Here is a 23,085-nt window from a genome sequence, read left to right as displayed (position 1 = left end):
GGTGTTAAAGTGCTTCATGACCACATAACATTGCAAATGCATTCGCCATTTTATTTAGCCTCATTTACTCATTGGTCTTGAGCTACCCCACAAAGCCTAAGTACACATTTGAGGTTTTACAAAAAATTGTGATGGAACTGGATGGAAACTGTCTCTCAACAAAAGATCTAGTTTGAACTGTTTGAATGAAGAGTTCAGACAAGAGATTTCAAGAAAACAGGGGAGCACTGAAAGACTGTTTAGTGTACCCTTGAAACCCTTGGACAAGGGTTTTTGTCCCAGACTATCAACACAACTGGAATATTTTGGATCCACACATTGAACTACTAATGGTCTTCGGAAATGATGTCTGAATATATTTTAGCAGACTTTTAAATTGTTCATATGAGGTTTTCATTTTATGTTGGTCAGGGAAGGGGGGGAAATATAAATGGAGACTGTAACAAAGATTGGCATGAAAAAGTGGGCAATAAGAGATGGACTGTGGTCCAGTCCGGTTATGTGGACCCTCAGCAAAGATGAATAATGTCAGAAACACCAGTTTTATTGTTTCACTGTGTTTTTTAATTTATGTATTTAATATAACTGAAAATGAATAAGAAACCTGTAACAGATGATAAAACACATTAACACACAGATTACATAATAACACAAACAATCATACTGGCAGTGATTGCTTGTACTAAATTAAAATCCATTAAGAATGCGGTATTTATTTAAGGTTATTTTTCTTTACACTTTCAGTTGGCATGCGCTTTTCAAACATTACTTTTAAACTATTTAATATAGCAGTTATTCCATTCACTCACTCACATCTTTAATAGTTTTTGAGCTGTTGGTGAAAAATGTGTTCATGACAGTGCAGATTTCACTCATTTTGTGTAAGTTTAAGCATGTAACGATTTGGTTATTTTTAATACAAAAAAGAGTTTGAAATCATGCTTTCATGCTATTTATGCCTTTTTTGTTGCTTTTTTTAAAAACTTATTCTTTTTAAACTGTATTTATTTTTTTAAAACTGTATTTATTCTTGTAGAGGCTGTAGAGGCAGGTGAGAAACAGTATTTCATTTCAGGCTGAGTAACACCATACGAAATGACAATAAACTTCTTGAGTCTTGAGTCTTGAAATTAAGTTAGACTTGTGTTTTTAAATGAACCACCCTATGTTGTGTAGCTTTCTGGATTTTATACTTATTGGACTACATACTTATTTACTATATAGGCTATACAGTACATAAAATCCAAATTTGCATGTTTTATATAACTGAAATGTTTAATTATATGGGCTAAAGAAAATAAGAAAGTTATAGAGTATATTTATATGAACCATGTGTATACTTACTGCATTTGATGTATTTTGACGATATATAATGCATATTACAGAATGTAACACCTGCATGTGTGTAAAAGCCTTTGATTTTGCTACCACATTCGATTTCCATGCCACCCTCATACCAGCCTAAGAAAATTTCTCTAGATCTGCCCCTGGAGAAGAATGTTCACTATTAGTGCTATATGGATTGATATTGCTACTATAGATGCTTAAGGGACTAGAAAGAGAGAGCATATTTCTCCTGTTTTGGCTTCCCTTCATTGGCTTCCTGTTAAATCCAGAATTGAATTCAAAATCCTGCTCCTCACATACAAGGTCTTAAATAATCAGGCCCCATCATATCTTAATGACCTTGTAGTACCATATCACCCTATTAGAGCACTTCGCTCTCGCTCTGCAGGCCTACTTGTTGTTCCTAGAGTATTTAAAAGTAGAATGGGAGGGAGAGCCTTCAGTTTTCAGGCCCCTCTTCTGTGGAACCAGCTTCCAGTTTGGATTCGGGAGACAGACACTATCTCTACTTTCAAGATTAGGCTTCAAACTTTCCTTTTTGCTAAAGCATATAGTTAGGGCTGGACCAGGTGACCCTGAATCCTCCCTTAGTTATGCTGGAATAGACGTAGGCTGCCGGGGGATTCCCATGATGCATTGAGTTTTTCCTTTCCAGTCACCTTTCTCACTCACTATGTGTTAATAGACCTCTCTGCATTGAATCATATCTGTTATTAACCTCTGTCTCTCTTCCACAGCATGTCTTTTATCCTGTCTTCCTTCTCTCACCCCAACCGGTCGCAGCAGATGGCCCCGCCCCTCCCTGAGCCTGGTTCTGCCGGAGGTTTCTTCCTGTTAAAAGGGAGTTTTTCCTTCCCACTGTCACCAAAGTGCTTGCTCATAGGGGGTCATATGATTGTTGGGTTTTTCTCTGTATCTATGAAGCGCCTTGAGGCGACTTTTGTTGTGATTTGGCGCTATATAAATAAAATTGAATTGAATTAAGGCTGAGCTCATTTCAAATATTTCATACTCCTAATCAATTCCTCATATTCTATTAAATCAGTGCCTGTAGTGGCTGTTTTGTGAGGACCACATAACTCTGAAAAACAGCTGTTAAAATTTTCATTATTGGTCTACTGGAAAACGGAACTTTACTTTGATGATCTGCGTTCTTTCTTGTATTCTCTGTTAAACAGCACCAGAGTGAGACCTCTTCACTTTCTACTCTTCTCTGACGTGTGAGCTGACGTCGAGCTGGTGCCACGTCATCAGTCACTCCGTAACTAACAACATCAAACATGGCGGCGTCTGTCCGGGAGAAGCAGACAGGTTTGTTAAAATGTTTTCTTTCCTTCGTTAGCATTATATCAGGCGAAAGACAGCAGCGCTGACGGTCTGTGGAGAGGTCCACCAACCCGAAGTCTGACTGAGATACCATTCCCCCTCTTAAATAGCTGACAAACTAAACTACGCGCTAAACTAACAGGGGCTGAGCTACTTCATTAATGTTCCTGTTTCACTATTTATAGCGGAACTCGTTCATTTTTCCTATATTTACAGACACGTTAACTTGTCAACCACACTGTTAAATTATTTACCCAAAGTTAACCCGTCGTCCTGTCAGCTATCAGTGCTGCTAGCTCTACTACGGTAGAAATAGCTACGGATAGCTAGCCTCCTGCTAACTGTGAAGAAAGCCTTAAGCTATTTCTAGTTTCTAGCTTCATATACACTGGATGAATCCTCTCGTCATCATGTGATTATACTCTTATGGTTTCAGTAAGCTTTGTTGTTTGGATCAGTTTATTGTTGTATTGCTTTTTAATATTATTTATTAATATTAAATATTGGATGGACAGGAGAATGTGGATGTCTTATTCTTGCATATACTTTTTTTTATTCAAGTACATTTATTGAATATTTTTGTGGGCAGTCTGGTCAGTGAATAAAGAGATTTATCAATGTGTGATCTAGAGCTGCAGTGATTAGTGGGATTATCAAATCGATAGCTGGCAAAAAATAAAGCTAGCTGTTTACTGCAGTCCCAGAGGACTGCATTAGTAGTCTAGTTTCAAGTTAATAAATATTTTCTCTATGAAATGCTCAGAGAAATGTTTCCACACACTAAAATCACATCCTACAGAATTTCGTTTTTAGTCAAAAGTGCAACAGTTAGTCAATTATGATTATCATAGCAGATAGTCATTATTGATATTTTAAAGAAACAAATGTGACAAATAAAGCCTAAAATGCAAAGATTTTAGGCTTTATTTTGTCATATGGCATGCCATATCCCCAGGCTCGTTTCACTATTAAAAAAAAAGCATGTTAAACCCTTGACATATTTCAGAAGAGTATTTGTTGAGATGTCTAAAACAACATTTTGATTACAGAAACAACTGCTTCTCAGTTAAGCTACTATTAATGGAGCAGTATTTATTAGCCATGTGGATACTGATCTGGTTGTGTGTGCCCTAACATAAAAGTTTCTGTGTTGCATTTCTGCAGTCGCTTTGAAGCGAATGTTGAACTTCAATGCACCTCCTCTGAAGAACACTGCAGCTGAGCCAGTATGGAAGGTAAGTCACTTTGACAGTGCAGTAACTCAACAGGCGTCAAGGAAAAACATCCAGCCTGAAATCATGACTTAAATACTGAGACTCATACTCGCCGTGCATAAATGCTCAATGTCTTCAGAAAATGCAGTGTGCTGCATTGTGTGTTAAATCTTATTTAGGATTAACTCAGCCTCTTAAAATCCACATCCTGTGTTTCTAAGAGGAGTTGAAGGGACAGTGTACGTGCTTACTGTGTAATGAAGAATGTCATGCTTTTCAAGGTGAACTCAAAGTTTAATAAATAAATACATAATAATTCTATAGTTCACATAGGCCATGTAGTCAACCTAAGCCACAATGCTGGCAAATCAGCTGATGTCAGTGCCAGCCCACATCCCCAACTCAATCTTTCATGCTGTTAATCAGTGTATGTATGTATCAGTAGTTCACCCTCAGATCTGCATTCCACTAGCAATCACTGCTTTCACATGCCAGACTTTTCACACAGTAAAAGCAGTCACATAAATAAGTGTTGTGTGGTTTATCAGTAAGACTTTGTATTTGTGATTTCTGCCTGGGTCAGAAAAAGTCTTTTGATCTCTGCCTTTTCTGCAGGTGTTAATATATGACCGGTTTGGCCAAGACATCATCTCCCCACTGCTGTCTGTCAAAGAGCTCCGAGACATGGGCATCACTCTGCATCTGTAGGACACACACACACACACACACACACACACACACAGAGCTGTTTTAAGAGAACAGCAAAACAAAATATTACATAATCAAAAATAATCATAATCATCGGTAATCACCACAAAGCCAGCTGGTCACATGCTCCTCTCAGAGAAGGCACTGGAGAGTCACCTCAGCTGTTTACCTCGGTTTAAATATGCTGTGGTTTTGGCACCAAAACTTTCACACACTTTTTCTGAAATCAGTTGTGTATAACAAAAAACTTGCTGTTATATAATCATTATAGAAATTCATAAATAGATTCAAAATATGAATGAATTAATACATTTCTTCAGTTGAATCTGTGAAAATAATAATTGCTAAAAATGTTTCATTTTCCTAGCAAAATATAAAGAAACAAGAGTTTTGCACAACATTGTAGCAGTTGATTATGGGGCAGCTGTTTCCCAAATTTTACTTTTGTTTCGTTTTGCAGTTTTTAACAGAGAAAAATTTTTGTGTTTGTTTGTGTTTGTGTTTGTGTGTGTGTGTGTGTGTGTGTGTGTGTGTGCGCGCGTGTGCGTGTGCGTGTGTGTGTGTTCAGGCTGCTTCATTCAGACAGAGATCCTATTCCAGATGTTCCTGCTATTTATTTCGTCATGCCCACAGAGGAGAACATCGACAGGATTTGTCAGGTGATCGCACACAGTAACTCATTAAGCTGCACTCAGCTCTTTGCCTGAGTGCGTTTATCTACTCTGGGAATTACAGAAGAGTTCCTTTCAGAAGTTGCAGGACCAAAATCATGAGCTAAAAGACGCTAAAAGCTCAAATCATTTTTCAGTTATCCCGTTTAATTTTCATCTGTCATTAAAGTTTGGTAAAAACATTGACAATCCCAGCTTTATTCGTTTATTCGTCCGCCTTTCTGGAGCTTGACCTTTCCTTTTTATTGAGAAATGATTTATCATTTTTCTGTGTTTGTGTCATCTGTGAGGAAAGCTCACGGCTTTCCTTCTTAAATTTAAGCCCAAGTTTCTGTGTTTTTGTGATTTGATGAGTTCATTAACCTCCTAATGCCTCTTTAACTCTTGAACTCTTTAATTGCATGAATCTTTAATTTCTCTTTGCTATTTGGGTTGATTGTGCAAAATTTAATATTGTGGTCTAGACATCCCAAAATGTGATGTCCACATATGTGGACGACAGGTTCTTAGAGGTTAAAAATGCAGCAGCAAAATATTGTTATTATCATTTATCATCTTTTAGCAACTGATGATACTCAGCATCCCACACTGGAATATTTTCTGGATTTTTGTTGTCAGAATACTCTAATACAGAACTTGCTTGCAATAAAGAACCAAGTACTGCTGCTTGGTGTGGAGGGAAAACAGAACTTGATGAATTGATCCCGATTCTTAAAGGATGTCTTGGTTCTGTTGTGTCATGTCATTTTTTTAAAATTGTGGCACATATAGTGTGGACACTTAGGGATGATCTTGAGCTCTGGAAACATTTTTGTTGATTATTTAACGATCCAATAATCAGTACTTGTCAGACTGAGATATTTTGGCCTACTACGCACTAATTTTTAGAAATGCAGTGTTCATCATATTCGCAATCTCATCATTGTGTGTGTGTGTGTGTGTGTGTGTGTGTGTGTGTGTGTGTGTGTGTGTGTGTGTGTGTGTGTGTGTGTGTGTGTGTGTGTGTGTGTGTGTGTGTGTGTGTGTGTGTGTAGGACTTGAGGAACCAGCTGTATGAGTCATACTATCTGAACTTCATCTCTGCCATCAGTAGAAGTAAATTGGAGGACATTGCCAGTGCCGCATTGGCTGCTAACGCTGTTACCCAAGTCACCAAGGTTACGTTCTTTCTGTGTTTATGAAGCACTCCTTTTTGGTGCAGTGACAACTAAATAAATGTTTAAAATGCAAAAATATTTCAATAAGGCAATGACAATTTATTAAATAACAAAAAAATTAGCAACATTTGACAAATGTAAATATTAAAAGGTTTATTTGATTTTTTTACTTTTGCTTTTATTACTATCATTATTATTATTATTATTGCTAGATTGTGGTCATTATTTTTGCTTCCTTCTCTTTGCAACCTTGCGGGATAATTTATATCAGCTCAGTAACACAGGTTTTGTAATAGATTCACCGAGCAGGTGTAACATTATTGTGTCCAGCACTAATTAATCAGGCTGATATCTGTTTGTGTTTCAGGTGTTTGATCAGTATCTAAACTTTATCACTTTGGAAGATGATATGTTCATCCTCTGCCATCAAAATAAGGAGCTCATTTCCTACCATGGTAAAACAAAGACACACACACACACACCTTTCTGTCTTTGTGATCTAAATCTACAGTTTCCCGTTATTTCTACAACTCTGATTTTCCTCTGACAGAGTGATTGGAACAGATACTCTTTTGTCACAAAAAACATTCATGAAGTTTGGTTCTTTTATGACTTTATTATGGGTTAACAGAAAAAAGTGATCACATCTGCTGGGTCAAAAATATACATACAGCAACATGAATTAGCAATTTTGGTGACTTAGAAAGTTGTCAGTGAAATGAGCTTCATAGCATAGCCTCTTAACTTCTTGTGAGTGATTATGAGTGACTACAGCTGGTGACTTCTCTGAGGCCAGTTAAATAGGGCTCATTGGATACAAACGCTACAATGGGGACAGTCAAAGGAGCTCAGCATGGACCAAATTATTGACTTGAACAAGTCGGGAAAGTCACTTGGGGCCATTTCAAAGCAGCTGCAGGTCCCAAAAGCAACAGTGCAAACAATTGTTTGTAAGTATAAAGTGCATGGCACTGTTTTGTCACTGCCACGATCAGAAAAAAAACGCAAGCTGTCATCTGCTGCTGAGGGAAAAATGGTCTGGAGGGTGAAGAGTCAACCGAGAATCACCAAAAAGCATATCTGCCAAGAATTAGAAGCTGCTGGAACACAGGTGTCATTGTCCACAGTCAAACGTGTTTTGCATCTCCATGGACTGAGAGGCTGCCGTGCAAGAAGGAAGCCCTTGCTCCAAAAGCAGCACCTTAAGGCTCGACTGAAGTTTGCTGCTGATCACATGGACAAAGATAAGACCTTCTGGAGGAAAGTTCTATGGTCAGACGAAACAAAAATCTAGCTTTTTGGCCACAATGCCCAGCAATATGTTTGGAGGAGAAAAGGTGAGGCCTTTAACCCCAAGAACACCATGCCTACAATCAAGCATGGTGGTGGTAGTTTGATCCTGTGGGGCTGTTTTGCTGCCAATGGAACTGGTGCTTTACAGAGAGTAAATGGGATAATGAAGAAGGAGGATTACCTTCAAATTCTTCAACATAACCTAAAATCATCAGCCCGACGGTTGGGTCTTGGGCGCAGTTGGGTGTTCCAACAGGACAGTGACCCCAAACACACATCAGAAGTGGTAAAGGAATGGCTAAATCAGGCTAGAATAAGGGTTTTAGAATGGCCTTCCCAAAGTCCTGACTTAAAGCTCATTAAAAACATGGGGACAATGCTGAAGAAACAAGTCCATGTCAGAAAGCCATCAAATTTAACTGAACTGCACCAATTCTGTCAAGAGGAGTGGTCAAAGATTCAACCAGAAGCTTGTGGATGGCTACCAAAAGCACCTAATTGAAGTGAAAATGGCTAAGGGACATGTAACCAAACATTAGCACTGCTGTATGTATATTTTTGACCCAGCAGATGTGATCACTTTTTTCTGTTAACCCATAATAAAGTCATAAGAGAACCAAACTTCATGAATGTTTTTTGTGATAAAGAAGTATCTGTTCCAATCACTCTATCAGAGGAAAATCAGAGTTGTAGAAATAACAGGAAACTCAAGAGAGCCTTGATATTATGTTCTTTACAAGTGCATGTAAACTTTTGACCACAACTGTAAGTTGAAGCTTAAAACCAAATCTGAAGCTTCAAACAGCATTTTGATGTTGTGAGGTTTTTAGATGTATATTATTGTTTTCTAATAAAATAATTTATTTGAAACATTTTATTGAGTCACATTTCAAAGTGCTTCACGGAAGAAGCTAAATAGGAAGATCAGAAAATCAAGTGACAATATAAGAGATAAAAGTATATGATAGTGATGTACACACACGAAGAAGTCCTTCAAAAGTACTTGGCAATCCATAGTTGTCATGCCAGACTTGGTGGGCAAAACAGTTCAGCAGTTCTTTATTCTCCAGCCCTCCTTTGAATATCTTTGAGTTTAAAAATGCCAGATAGTTACTGTGCTATTGAATGCACTACTCACTATGTATTTATAACTGTCAGAGGGGCGTAGAGTATGGCACCAACATGTGAGCATACATCTCCTAACCCTTTCCTACGGGTTTACCTGACCTGGAAAAATACTCACTCAGCTTTACTGTTATGACACAGCATTTATGAGATAAATGAATACTATAGGAACTTTTTTTCTGAAAGTCCAAGTCAACAAAATGTAAGATTTACGTGTGGCAGTTTGTTTAATCTAGCTATGTAGCACTTACCTGTGTTTTAATGAACAATTTAATGCTCCTCACCCCCCACGTGGTGGCATTATTTCATCCAAATATACATTTACAGAAACCAGAGAGCTCCAGTACAGCACCCACAGCCTGAGGACAAGATGTTTTGACAACATAATTTTTCCCCTCCCTTTCCAAACCAGTGAGCACTGTCAGTAGCAGATGTCACAGCCACAGCAATTGCTTTTTCTCCAGCACAGTTTGCAGCAAATTGCAGACCGCAAACCTTAGTAAATTGGGTTTGTGCGATTCATTTATACTGTTCTTCTAAAAACTTTTGCCCTCTCAAGCGGAAACATATGTATGGAAATACATGGAATTAAAGTACAAAACACAACGTGTTGCTTTAGGAAATTCTGACAGGACCTTTTTTTGGTCATCATTTTTGTGGGTCTTGTTTTTTTGAGTTATTATGATAAAAGCAGCCAGGAGATGACAGGAAAGTAGAACAGAGCAGGGTAAGGGCAAATACTACAAATAACCCGGAGCACATTAGAACCTGGACCGCTGTGTTCACTTCATGGCATATACATCACCTGCTTGGCACTAGGGCTGCCACAAACGATTATTTTGATAGTCGACTAGTCACCGATTATTTTTGCGATTAGTCGACTAATCAGATCATCATCCATTAGACGTAAAACTACAGCTTATTGCACCAGCAGCATCTGCTCTTATATAACTATCATTAGCTTACAGCTTTAAGTGTTTAAGGTCTGTGCTAACTAAAAATAAAGACAAGATGATAGTTTATTAAATTTTAATGAAATTTGCAGATTGTTTCAGTGAAGTTTAATAAACTCCTTGCCATCTAAAATATAACAGGACACTGGAGTATATTCTGGAGCATCTCACACTTCTGATAATCTGTTGTCTGCTTGACGTTTATTCAGCTGTGTAAAAACTATAACTTTAATCTCAGACAAACTGATTTACTCAGGAACAAATAAAATACTAAAAAAAAAAAGCCAAACAATAACATTTTAAGTTATCTAAGTGACTCATATATATTTAACCTGAGTAGCGAAAGACGGCGGTGGGTTTGAAAACGATTTGCGGGGAGTCCGGTGTTCTCAGGGCGCTAGTGAGCCTAGCCCCCGGCTCGCTAACGAGCTAGTGGGTAACAGATGTCTCCGAAAACGTCGGAGCGCTTTTGAAAATATGTGGTGTCCTGATAAACTGAGCAGATATTTGAGGTTTACACAGCTACATTCTCGCCTGAAAATATGTTAAACGTTTATTTTGTGACCCAGAAAGAATAATAAGAGTAACATTAAAACTAACTAGCTGCCGCCATTGTTGGAAACTGCGCTGAATTCTGGGACACAGCTGCTTCTTCTTCTTCTTCTTCGGGGTTTAACGGTAGCTGACATCCTTGTACATGCAATGCTGCCATCTTCTGTTTCAGTCCGTTATTACACTCTTAAATCCTGCCACTTATTCCTGCGTCTTTTGTGATCTTACAAAGTTTCAAACGACGCGTCGACTATTAAATCAGTCGTCGACGATTTTGATAGTCGACGTAATCGTGACTAGTCGACAAATCGTGGCAGCCCTACTTGGCACACTGAGCTAAACAATGACCCTAACACTAAAAGAGGGTTACATGCTGGTGCAGACCATTAGCAAATCTGTCCCCGAGACTACTGAGGTGCCTTCACCTGCCTCGTCTGAAATCATTATTTCACTTATCCATTTAAATCTACTTAGATTTAATTGAAGTGTAATAATATTTTAATTTAAAGGTTCTGCTAAAATATCAGCAGGATATTTCACATTGCAGAAGTAGTTTGTGATGAACTGATCTAAGATTGTGACAAATGGTGGTTTATTGCACATAATTCAGTATAAACCTGAAATCCATGTATTAAGAGTTAAGCTATCAGGTGTGTAGATTAGCAAAAGAACACAACACATTATGTGTCATAAAACCCTGATGGATATGTATGTGTAAAGAGGAGTATCTTGTCTTGTATTTCATATTATGTGTACTGACATTTATTAAATTCAAAGGAAATAGTATGACATACAGACAGCTTTAGTCACTGAAACTTGAATGACCAACACAAACACACTTATATATATAGTGAGCATAGCTTCCTATACTAGACGTAATATAATGACTAGAAGAGACATGTTGTTTTAGCTGCCACCTTTTCTACTTAAATAAACACAGAGTAAGTGTTTCTGCTTTGCCTGTTTTTTCACTCCTGTGCAGCCATCAACAGGGCAGACATCCAGGACACAGACATGGAGGCCATCATGGACACCATTGTAGACAGTCTTTTCTGTTTCTTCGTCACTCTTGGTGAGTGTGGCTCATAGAATGACAGCCAAGGCAAATATCTGATATCTGTGTGCTTACAAATTCACCTGGATTTCACAATGTTTATTTTTTTAGCTGAAGCATTTTTTTTTCAGTTGGGTGTGTTACTGTTACAGTCCACTAGATGGTAATACAATCTTTTTTTATTATCGGGGTAAAAACTCCTCAACTTGTCAAACTCCCTCGACTCTGTCAAAACCACAGTAGCTTTGCTAGTTTACAGTAAGGACAAATTGGCACAATACCACAGTGGCCAAAGTATGTAGATGGGAGTGGAAATCTCTTAGTTTTCTGTTAACGATTTATAATCACAAATGCAATCAGTCCTCTTCACTAATGTAGTATATACAGTAATACTGTTTCACACATGGCAATTTAGATCAGTGAAAACCAGCCAAAGAAGAATGAATAAGCTTTTCATGTAATGGTGAACTCTTTTGTCAGAATTTTCTGGGGATTGTGTGTTGGTCTGTAGGTTGGGACAGCTATTCACTGGGTCGATCTGAAAGTTCAGTTAGAAAGTTAGACTAACTCTCTGACTCTGTCAGTAAAACTGACCTTTTAGAGTCAATTTTTCTTTGTAAAACTGGTCTCAACATTTTTAGACCACAATAGTCAGTATAGTATTTGAAGGTTTTTTTGACAACCTTAAGTTACCTGTAACTCACTATTTGCACATCATTCTTATTAAATAGTGGCTCAACATTGAACCAAGTAGTGATGCTTCATTGGAAGAAAACATCTCTCTGAATTCTATTTGTCTGTAAACCATTTTAACCTTCTAATTTAGGGATTCTGTTGATAAAGATGTGTATCTCTTTGGCAATTGGCATTATTATTTTTTTTGTTGTTGTTAAGTTTAATGAGACTTCATTAAAGTGTATTGTTGTTGACCAGGTGCGGTTCCGATCATCCGCTGTCCTAGAGGAAACGCAGCAGAAATGGTTGCTGTGGTGAGTCCACTCTAACATGTAAAAACTGCTCATTGTATCTCAAAGTATTCCTTCCACTGCCCACCTATGACCTCAGTTGAGACTAGCAGAGTCCCATCCCCACTATATTGCATGTTGATGGGAACCTGCTCTTCCTCTCCTGAGTCGTTTGCCAGAAACATTTCAAGGCCGACCAAAAGTCTTGCTCTGTGACCTCAACGAACTCTTCCCACACCCCAGTTTTTGCCTTGGCTGCTGCCTTGGCTGCTGCCTTGGCTGCGCTCCGCTTAGCTTGCCGGTACCTGTCAGTATCCTCCGGAGTCCCTCAAGTTAACCATGTTTAATAGGACGACTCCTTTAGCTTGAAAGCTCGCTTCACCTCCAGTGTCTACCATCTGGTTTGGGAGTTACCACCACAACAGGCACCATCCCCCTTGCAGCCGCTGCTCCGTACAGCCATGTCAGCAATGGAAGTACAGAACATGTTCCACTCAGATTCAGTGGCCTCAAGTACTAGCCCAGACGACTCCTCCACTAGCTACCTATTCCACTTACCCAAAGCAGAGTTTCAGCAACTGGGGATCGGACCATGGTCTCTGGCTTCAAATGTTACCAAATCCACATTCCACTGGATCTCTATTACTCCTTCTACAGGTGGTGGGTCCATAGAAGGGGTGGCCCATATGGCTTATTTAGGCTGAGCCCTTCCAGGCCCCAAGGGCTAACACCCAATCACTATATGCACGTTGATCCCCCTGGGCCTAGCTCCAACAAGAGGTTGCTCAGAAACCCAAATCTGGTTGTTTTGTTTTGTTGTTTTTGTGAACTGGAACAACATTTAGGTGAATAGTTTGTTTTAAAAAAAATCATCCCTATGAATACCAGCATCCAAGATTTCCAACAAAAATAACACATTGGACAGAAAAATATTAAAGGCATTCACTTTAGTCATTATAATTTTGTGGAAATAGGAATGCTTTGTGTTGAATTGTGTACTTGTTTGTGTAGAAACTGGACAAAAAGCTCCGTGAGAACCTGCGTGATGCCAGAAACAGTCTGTTCACAGGAGACAGCATGACTGCTGGACAGTTCAGGTCAGCATTCTTAACGAATATGTTAGTTTCTGCAAAATTATAAATATTGGGAATATAAATCAGGTGATGCCATTTTTTCTTCTTTGTTTCAGTTATTATTTTAGTCTGTACCATTCTCATTCTGTAGTGTTGCTCAACTAGCATTAGCATGAGGAGTTAAATGGTAGAAAAACACACAGTATATACTGTATGTATTTATATTAGAGGAAGATCTAGATCGACTTTCAACATGTTAACATTAATGTTAACATTGACAATATTGCTTTAGATATCCACTGAATAAAAGGTAATCAGTATGGTTTACTTTAGTTTTTGAGTCTATGTGAGACTCTATCTCCCATCATGCAATATTTTTTCTCTGCCAGTTTAAATATTGGCCCTGTGTTTAACCACGCTCAGCAGTATTATACTCTCCCCTCTAGCTTTCAGAGACCCCTGTTTGTCCTGGTAGATCGTAATGTGGACATGGCCACGCCCCTCCATCACACCTGGACCTACCAGGCGCTGATTCATGATGTGCTGGTAAGAAGTCACCTGTCTGAGAATGACCAGAAATACTTCTGCTTTTCCTTTTGTCTTTGAAGCTGCAAAACCATGTGGTACACAACAAATTTCATGGTGCCATCACCATCACAAACACAGTAGAGTCCATTTCATTGGCTGGATTCAGTGAAGGCGATTCCTAGCAGACTACAAACAGCTACAGCCTCTTTTGTTAGCACACCTGTCAATCAAAGAAGCCACTGCCATAACTTTAAACTTTCCAATATTCCATTGGATGAGTTTTTTAAAAAAGAAAGCAGTTATCCATTATTCAATTTTTAAGTGGGAAACTATCTATAGAGACCAAAACCTTTAACAAGTACTGGGCTGAAAACATTCTGTTTTTTGTCCTAAATTTGGACATTTTAAGATGGGGATTGGGGTCTGTGGGGATTAAATCGCTTCTGGAGTCAAACTCAATTGACTTTTAGAGAAACAGTAACTTTTAGCATGTCACTGGCCTCATTTTTCAGTCTCTGCTTGGTCTCTGACAAATGCTTCACAATTAGGGAAAATAAAAATGGAGCCGTTTTGCTTTCAGTTCTCAATGGTCATTTGAGTTTTGATGCTACTCAGTGCAGCATGTCAAAAGATTCTGTTACAAAAGAAGATTAAAGTTGTGTTAAGTTTGGGAATTCTAATTTCCATATAGTACGGAGAAATGAATGGACGATTCTTAGATTTCTCTACTGCGCTCATAGCTCCCATGGGTTAGCGACCTACCATCATTTTTCCTATGCTCTGTCCCTCCTCCTTGATACAAGCCCACAACACAAAGTCTGAAACTGACAAAAATCTAATTTGTAGCCGAAAAAATTGAAACTGTTAAAAAAAAGAAAAGAAAAAAGATTAGCATTAAAAAAACATTTCATTTTTTTCATATTAAGTGCACTTGATTATCTGCCCCTGACTATTATTTACCCCTTTAATTTCTATGGAAGCAGAAACGGTGTACCTAATTTCTAATATACTACTTTGGCATCTTGGCTTAATTTTTGTTAAATAATAAACAGGTGTAGTGTGTTGTATTTTTCAGTGGCTGTATTTAGCTGATTTTAAGAACTGCTAAGGACTGGATGTTTTTATTAATGTCCTAATATATAAAACCTTAGAACTGAAGGAGGGTGTATTTTGTTTTTCAGATGACTGTACGCACATTATGGGGGCTTACTGAATCATAGTCACATTTATATGACTGTCAGAAACACATATCCCCATGTTCCCACAATGCACACAAATTCTCACACTAATTCTTGCCAGAGTGCTGTCAACTAGTGAGGTGTTGAGGTTAATACTGACAGCACTGGAATGTAGAGGTGAATGATGTATTATGTAATCAACACACACACACACACACAAATGTGCTTGCTCTCATAAAAGTTCAGCTTTTGCTAATAAAGCCCATAAACCATCACTCTTAAGGAGTCATTTGGTCTCATATTTATTCTTTATCACTTTCTCTTCAGAAAGTGTGTTAAGATTTTTAGAAAGTCAGATTTTTACATATCTGGTTAATATAGCACAAATAAACTTCTAGATCTGATCTGATTAATATGGGTAAGGCAGACCTCATTGCTGGATAGTGTAGGCGTCTATGAAAGCTGCTAGACAATACAAATAAAAAGTGTATATAAATGATAAAAGTAGCGTCAGAAGTTATCTCATCTAGCCTGCCTGACTTATGGATGTTATTAGTCAATTTTAGCTTAGTTTGTGTGGGAGTTATTTTGAAATTAGCATCTTGAAAGAAGTCTGAATCAGACACTTTACTATAACTTTTGAACATACTGATTTTTTGTTGGAAGATAAAAAGAAAAAGTGTCAGCCTGCTTTAGGATGGATTTCTGTTTGTGGCCTTGTTTTGCCAGTAAGTGCTGCATCAGTCCAGATGGCAGCATTGCCGACTCCACATCTCCGTCTCTATTTCCTGTAAACGTGACCACGCCCCCCCAACAGGAGACTGGATTGTAACACCAAGTGTTTGTTACTATGCCTCCTCTGTTTTCATGGTAACAATAATATTATGGTTCTTCTCAGCGTTTGGCGCCATTTAGTGTACTGGAATTAGCAACGATGTGCTGTAGGAAAGATTGTCTTTGCTCTGTAGCTCATTCCAATTTTCTTTAGCACACCAATACTTCTTCTCGGAATAGCTTTCCTGGATTCTTGATCAGGTTTTATAATAAAAAAATATATTCCAGAAAACTGGATTAGTTTTAGTTCTGTGATGAGCTCTAACATACCAAAATAACCGACTAACAGCAATAATCATAGCACTTGGACAAAATATTAGCCAACAATACTTAAAAAAAAAAATGTTTTCCTGTGTCCACCAGGACTTCCATCTGAACAGGGTGGTGATGGAGGAGGGTATGGGGGCAGAGCCATCAGCTGGTGCTAGACCAAAGAAGAAGAGCAGGAAGACCTATGACTTGACTGCCGCTGACAAGTTCTGGCAGAAACACAAGGGCAGGTCAGTTCCCAAAGAGGTGGTGTTTTGTTTCAGTCTAGATCATCATCATTTAGAGTAAAAATGCTAACAACTCTAAATTAAACTTCATTCTTAAGAGGACTTTTGTTTTGTATGATGTTAAATGAAATATCTTTGACTTTTATGACATTTTTATTTTAGAAAATCTTTTTGGCTGTTTTCTGGCACCTGTTTTGAAATCTTTTAACAGAATAATCAGCAGAATAATCATAGAATTAAATTACATGTTGTTTCCCATATATTAGTTGTTCATTCATCTGTGAACATGTGAAAGCCTCTTTTCAGATTTTGCAAGTTTAAGTGCAACTAATATGTGTAAGATATAATTGAATGCATCCTTATAGTCCTGGTATTAAAGCTCAGTAACCGCTGAAAGTGCTTTTTACTGAACAATAAAAGCTAGGGCATTGACCAAATATTGAATGGACAGATGACCGCGTTAACGTGTGCTAATCCACCATCACGATTAACACGCTTTAAGTTTTTAACGCAATTAACCCATCTGGAGAGCAGAATAGACAAACTGCCCGAAATGCGTTGACAGAGACATTTCAAGGATTTTGAGTCATTCTGCACACCTGATTGGTTTATTGCATAAAAAATTTTAAGGTGACGGATTAATGCGAGTTAACATTAACAGCCCTACAATTTATCTTAACTTGGCACAGAAATGTGGGATTTGGGGCTAAATATTATTTGGACTAGGCATACCATTCCTGACATGTTTAAGGCCAGGATGCCACACTTCTTGGCCGTATTGATAGTGTTCATTTTAATCTCCTGGTTTTCCAGTACAGACATGACTTTTAAGGAAAGTTGATAAATTTTCAGTAGCGTTGGGAAGGTTAATATTCCCAACGCTTTATGTCCCATTTTTACTTTTCTAAAATCTGTATTTAATTTAAACAGACGACAGCAAAAACCTTTGTGTTACTATTTCTGGAGTCACACTGGAATAACTACAACAATGTTCAAACATTTTGCTATTTAAATTTGTATTGAGGAAGTGCTTTATTAGGTGCCAAACAGTAATAGGGTGTATGGATGTGTGTGTATCAGAACATTATAACATTGGTCTCTATGCTGATGATGTCTGAGTTTATCTGACTAACACTTCATCTTCTTTAGTGCCTTTTTCTTTTCTTTTTATTATACTGAATATCATTATAATATGGTTATTATAATTGGTTGTTTGTTACAGTCCATTCCCAGAGGTTGCAGAGTCAGTTCAGGAGGAGCTGGACACGTATAGAGCGCAGGAGGATGAAGTCAAACGGTTGAAAAGTATCATGGTAAGACTCACATATACAGCATGAGACTCAGTATGGTACAATCCAGCTCCAGTTTCACAGTGTTTGAGGCTTTGTCTGAGTCACAAAGTTAAGTCATATTCAGAGGTCAGTCACATCAGTTTTGAGTTTCAAGTCTAAGGTGATATGTCCAAGTTTATGTCCCAAGTTTTCAAGAGAATTTCCAGATCCCATGTCTAACCATCTGCTGTTGTACTTCAAGAAATTTAAGATGATATTGCATGGCAATCAAGGTTATAATCACAATACCTTACATGAAGACTATATGGCAGATTAGTCCTGATGCAGTCCTATTTAAGGCGGTTGTAAACACTACAGCATGATTTTGCATGCTACTTCTTGTGATGTCTGTTCTGACTGCAGGGCTTAGAGGGGGAAGATGAAGGAGCCATCAGCATGCTTTCAGACAACACAGCGAAGCTAACCTCTGCTGTCAGGTAATGAACAACACAGGGTAATTTAAATACAGTGGGGCAAAAAAGTATTTAGTCAGCCACCGATTGTGCAAGTTCCCCCACTTAAAATGATGACAGAGGTCAGTAATTTGCACCAGAGGTACACTTCAACTGTGAGAGACAGAATGTGAAAAAAAAATCCATGAATTCACATGGTAGGATTTGTAAAGAATTTATTCGTAAATCAGGGTGGAAAATAAGTATTTGGTCAATAACAAAAATACAACTCAATACTTTGCAACATAACCTTTGTTGGCAATAACAGAGGTCAAACATTTACTATAGGTCTTTACCAGGTTTGCACACACAGTAGCTGGTATTTTGGCCCATTCCTCCATGCAGATCTTCTCGAGAGCAGTGATGTTTTGGGGCTGTCACCGAGCAACACGGACTTTCAACTCCCGCCACAGATTTTCTATGGGGTTGAGGTCTGGAGACTGGCTAGGCCACTCCAGGACTTTCAAATGCTTCTTACGGAGCCACTCCTTTGTTGCCCGGGCGGTGTGTTTTGGATCATTGTCATGTTGGAAGACCCAGCCTCGTTTCATCTTCAAAGTTCTCACTGATGGAAGGAGGTTTTGGCTCAAAATCTCACGATACATGGCCCCATTCATTCTGTCCTTAACACGGATCAGTCGTCCTGTCCCCTTGGCAGAAAAACAGCTCCATAGCATGATGTTTCCACCCCCATGCTTCACAGTAGGTATGGTGTTCTTGGGATGCAACTCAGTATTCTTCTTCCTCCAAACACGACGAGTTGAGTTTATACCAAAAAGTTCTACTTTGGTTTCATCTGACCACATGACATTCTCCCAATCCTCTGCTGTATCATCCATGTGCTCTCTGGCAAACTTCAGACGGGCCTGGACATGCACTGGCTTCAGCAGCGGAACACGTCTGGCACTGCGGGATTTGATTCCCTGCCGTTGTAGTGTGTTACTGATGGTGACCTTTGTTACTTTGGTCCCAGCTCTCTGCAGGTCATTCACCAGGTCCCCCCGTGTGGTTCTGGGATCTTTGCTCACCGTTCTCATGATCATTTCGACCCCACGGGATGAGATCTTGCGTGGAGCCCCAGATCGAGGGAGATTATCAGTGGTCTTGTATGTCTTCCATTTTCTGATGATTGCTCCCACAGTTGATTTTTTCACACCAAGCTGCTTGCCTATTGTAGATTCACTCTTCCCAGTCTGGTACAGGTCTACAATACTTTTCCTGGTGTCCTTCGAAAGCTCTTTGGTCTTGGCCATGGCGGAGTTTGGAGTCTGACTGTTTGAGGCTGTGGACAGGTGTCTTTTATACAGATGATGAGTTCAAACAGGTGCCATTCATACAGGTAACGAGTGGGGGACAGAAAAGCTTCTTACAGAAGACGTTACAGGTCTGTGAGAGCCAGAGATTTTCCTTGTTTGTGGTGACCAAATACTTATTTTCCACCCTAATTTACGAATAAATTCTTTACAAATCCTACCATGTGGATTCATGGATTTTTTTTTTCACATTCTGTCTCTCACAGTTGAAGTGTACCTCTGGTGCAAATTACTGACCTCTGTCATCATTTTAAGTGGGGGAACTTGCACAATCGGTGGCTGACTAAATACTTTTTTGCCCCACTGTATATACACAATGTATGCAAAACGACTCTCCCTCTGAACTGCATCAAAACAAGCATAGGTCATTTTAAAATCAGCCCTTTCAAATATAAACCTTACATGAATGACGTTCCTCATCATAAAAACGAAACAAAAAATATTTGTATTTACAATGGTTCTTTGGGTTTAAGGTGTCCCAGTGTTTTATTGCTCAGACAGACAGGCTGATATTTTATGGCCTAAAAAAAAAATCATCGTCATACTGGCTCCATAGTTCTGAGTGGAAGAAAAGTTTACACCACAGTGCAGGTTGTCCCTGAGTCATGCACTCAGTGAATGAGGTGAAATTATGGTTAAATGGTTCAAAAGTGAACACAGAGCTTTTTATTTAACCCCTTTCACTGAATGTCTTTGGTTTTGCGTCAGTCTGTTTCTCAACAACAAAGAAATTATTTCCATGAACTTAAGAGGACAGATGAGTACTGATGCAGGGAACATCTGATTTAAGTTTTGGTTTGTGAGATTTCCATAAAATAAAGCTGTGTGTGTGTGCGTGTGCGTGTGTGTGTGTGTGTGTGTGTGTGTGTCAGTCACACTGTCTAAAACAGCCTTGTAGTTGCAAATTCTTTACAGACTTGGGTACAATAAGAGTTTTGACCATATGATAGGTAATAAAATGCAGACTGAGTTTTATTTGTCTTGTTTTTGACATTTTTTGTACCTTCTGCAGCTCTCTGCCAGAGCTGTTGGAAAAGAAAAGACTGATTGATCTGCACACCAATGTTGCCACAGCAGTGCTTGACCACATCAAGGTATACAGTAGTTTCCAGAAACTGAGATTCAATTTAAGTGCCACACACCCAAAGACTATGTACTATAAAATGAGTTTATAAAACTCTAATATTACATTGGACTTGAAGGTTGACAGTTCAGTTGAGTTGAAAAACTGATTGCTTGGCTTGTTTAAACAAATGAGAGCACTGTTGTCACCAGATGACAGATTGCAGACGTGGCTGGGTCAATTACTGGAGCTAACCAATCACTAGCAAGTTAGTTACTAGCAAGAATATAATGAAGCAAGGAAAAATGTTCTTTTAGATAATATTTAAAAACAAAGGGCTCTAGAAATTTGAGAACCTCTGCTGGATCATATAGGAATGGTGAATAGTCAGAAGGTGGAGTATTTGTGTTTCTTGTTATCTTGAACATAACCTATTCTCCATTAAAAGTCAAACATAAAGCACAGTGACATCATACCTTTGCTAAAAGTCATCCACCCTTTGTAATACGGGTTGCTTGTTAGGTGGACCCAGTATCACTGAAGTTTCTCCTCAAATTACAGTTACTTCACTTTACAGGCTAGGCCTGCTAGCATTGGAAACATGTTACCATTACAAAACAGTGCACTAATATGTATAAAGATAAGAAGTGTTTACTGGATGGTTTACAGCAGTACCAGTGCACTGAAAATACAATACAGAGTGTGAATATAGTGTTTGTTGTACTGATTTTATGCTCTTTGTGTCCTCAGAGTCGGAAATTGGATGTTTACTTTGAATTTGAAGAGAAACTGATGAGCAAGTCAACTTTAGACAAATCCCTTTTGGACATCATCAGTGACCCAGATGGTACACACACAAACACACACACATAAACACACTCACATGCAGGTACTTAATTATCATATACCATACTGGGATAAGTGCAAAATCTGTAACTGCAGGGTTATTTTAAATGTTGTTTTAATTGTATTTGTTTATATTCAGCAAGCATGTATTACAGAGACAGAATAAACTGAATAAGCTGTGTGTAAACGTGTGTGTTTGTCAGCTGGCACTCCAGAAGACAAAATGAGACTTTTCCTCATCTACTACATCACTGCACAGCAGGCTCCTTCAGAGGTAACACACCCACCGACACTAATTCATAAAATGTCAGGGTAAACACTTTAGTAGTATTAAAAGGTTGGGAAGGGGGGGGGGGGGGGGGGGGGTGTAAAACGTGCTGCTGTAAAGGTCAGAAAACCAAGTTATTTAAAGTAGATTAGACCTGAGTGTTGTGTGGCCTGTGGGCCACGTCTGGCCTATTTGTTCTTGCCTGAATGAGGTTAGCGGAAAATTAGGCTTCAGGTGTAACGTCATGCAGCTTGTCCCATTTCAGTGTGTGTTCTTTCATTTTAAAGGTGACTGGTATTTCTTTTTGTTTTTATTTGCATACGTACTTGTGTGCAAGTGAAGCAGCTTTGTTATAAATGTGTTATAACGTCAATTAGATGATATGAATTTGATAGGACTGAAAGATGAATATAGAGTCATTAACATACATAGAAGCCCAAATATTTATTTACTGAAGGAAGAGGTAAAGCCACATGCATAAACTGTGGCGAGCAGACTTCTGTAAGGATTACAATTTCAATTGCCATTACAAGACTGAACACGGAGAGAATTACAAGAACTTGATTGATGCAGAGTGGGAACAGACAGATGTATTCTCATTTCTGGAAATCGTTTGAGTGGTTTAAGTGAGGATCGTTTATTCAGGAGACCGCGCACAACAGCGACACACTCGCCACGTAATCACCTCCTTTATTCTCACAAGTATGTCAGTAGGCCTCCCAAGGACTTTGTGCTCAGGGGTTAGAAGTTTAAAGACTGTTTGTCTGAAACAACTTTATCTGACATTTGTGCTCTGACATGAACCTCCAGTCAGGCAATAACTAGAAAACAGCTGCAGTTCATGTTTGAAAGCAGCTTAAATGTTGTGAGGTAGAAAATCAAGTGTCATCAAACACCAACTTTTCTCATACGTATTTTGAACATCTTAAAGGTGAAAAATGATTTAGAAAAGCTCCTTCCATATTTATTGTAGGAACATTCAGTGAATTGGCAAATGTGTTTTTGTTTTTTGCCAGCACACCAAGTCTAACTAATAGTGTCAATGAGAAAAACGGCCTCTGGTTTCCAGAGTCTAAATATTTTCCAATGTCTAAAACGTTTTTCTCTCCAGCCCTACTCTGGTCTATTTTTTATTCACCAAAAACCATCCAAACTTTTACCAGAACAGAAATCCAAACTTCTATTCTGGTAAATGTCAACAGACCATTTTGAAGGTTCCAAAGTCATGATCAACATGAAGTCCCCAAATCTTTCCTGCAAAACATCTCAATTATTCTTGTAGTGGTTTATTAAGATAACCGAGTTGGCAACAGGAACATAAACATCTCAGCAGGGAT

The 23,085-nt window shown here is 38.6% G+C and overlaps 1 protein-coding gene across 1 annotated transcript in view; it reads left to right on the top strand.

Moving 5' to 3' along the window:
- Positions 1-2,569: 2,569 nt before the first annotated feature.
- scfd1 (sec1 family domain containing 1) overlaps positions 2,570-23,085 on the top strand; it is a 36,734-nt gene continuing 16,218 nt past the window's right edge. Inside the window, exons 1-16 of the mRNA XM_026191977.1 lie at positions 2,570-2,658; positions 3,838-3,908; positions 4,503-4,591; positions 5,164-5,254; positions 6,301-6,423; positions 6,791-6,878; positions 11,329-11,418; positions 12,334-12,389; positions 13,377-13,462; positions 13,885-13,984; positions 16,342-16,478; positions 17,698-17,788; positions 18,170-18,243; positions 20,584-20,665; positions 21,385-21,481; positions 21,684-21,754. Coding sequence (XP_026047762.1) covers positions 2,628-2,658; positions 3,838-3,908; positions 4,503-4,591; positions 5,164-5,254; positions 6,301-6,423; positions 6,791-6,878; positions 11,329-11,418; positions 12,334-12,389; positions 13,377-13,462; positions 13,885-13,984; positions 16,342-16,478; positions 17,698-17,788; positions 18,170-18,243; positions 20,584-20,665; positions 21,385-21,481; positions 21,684-21,754 — 1,377 coding nt within the window. The 5' untranslated portion in view covers positions 2,570-2,627. The remainder of the gene's footprint in view (positions 2,659-3,837; positions 3,909-4,502; positions 4,592-5,163; positions 5,255-6,300; positions 6,424-6,790; positions 6,879-11,328; positions 11,419-12,333; positions 12,390-13,376; positions 13,463-13,884; positions 13,985-16,341; positions 16,479-17,697; positions 17,789-18,169; positions 18,244-20,583; positions 20,666-21,384; positions 21,482-21,683; positions 21,755-23,085) is intronic.

Source organism: Astatotilapia calliptera, chromosome 14 (genome assembly GCF_900246225.1).
Source record: "Astatotilapia calliptera chromosome 14, fAstCal1.2, whole genome shotgun sequence".
In the NCBI taxonomy this organism is placed as follows: domain Eukaryota; kingdom Metazoa; phylum Chordata; class Actinopteri; order Cichliformes; family Cichlidae; genus Astatotilapia; species Astatotilapia calliptera.
The sequence above is the reverse complement of the archived record's forward strand: the minus strand, read 5'-3'. Positions and strand labels throughout refer to the sequence as shown.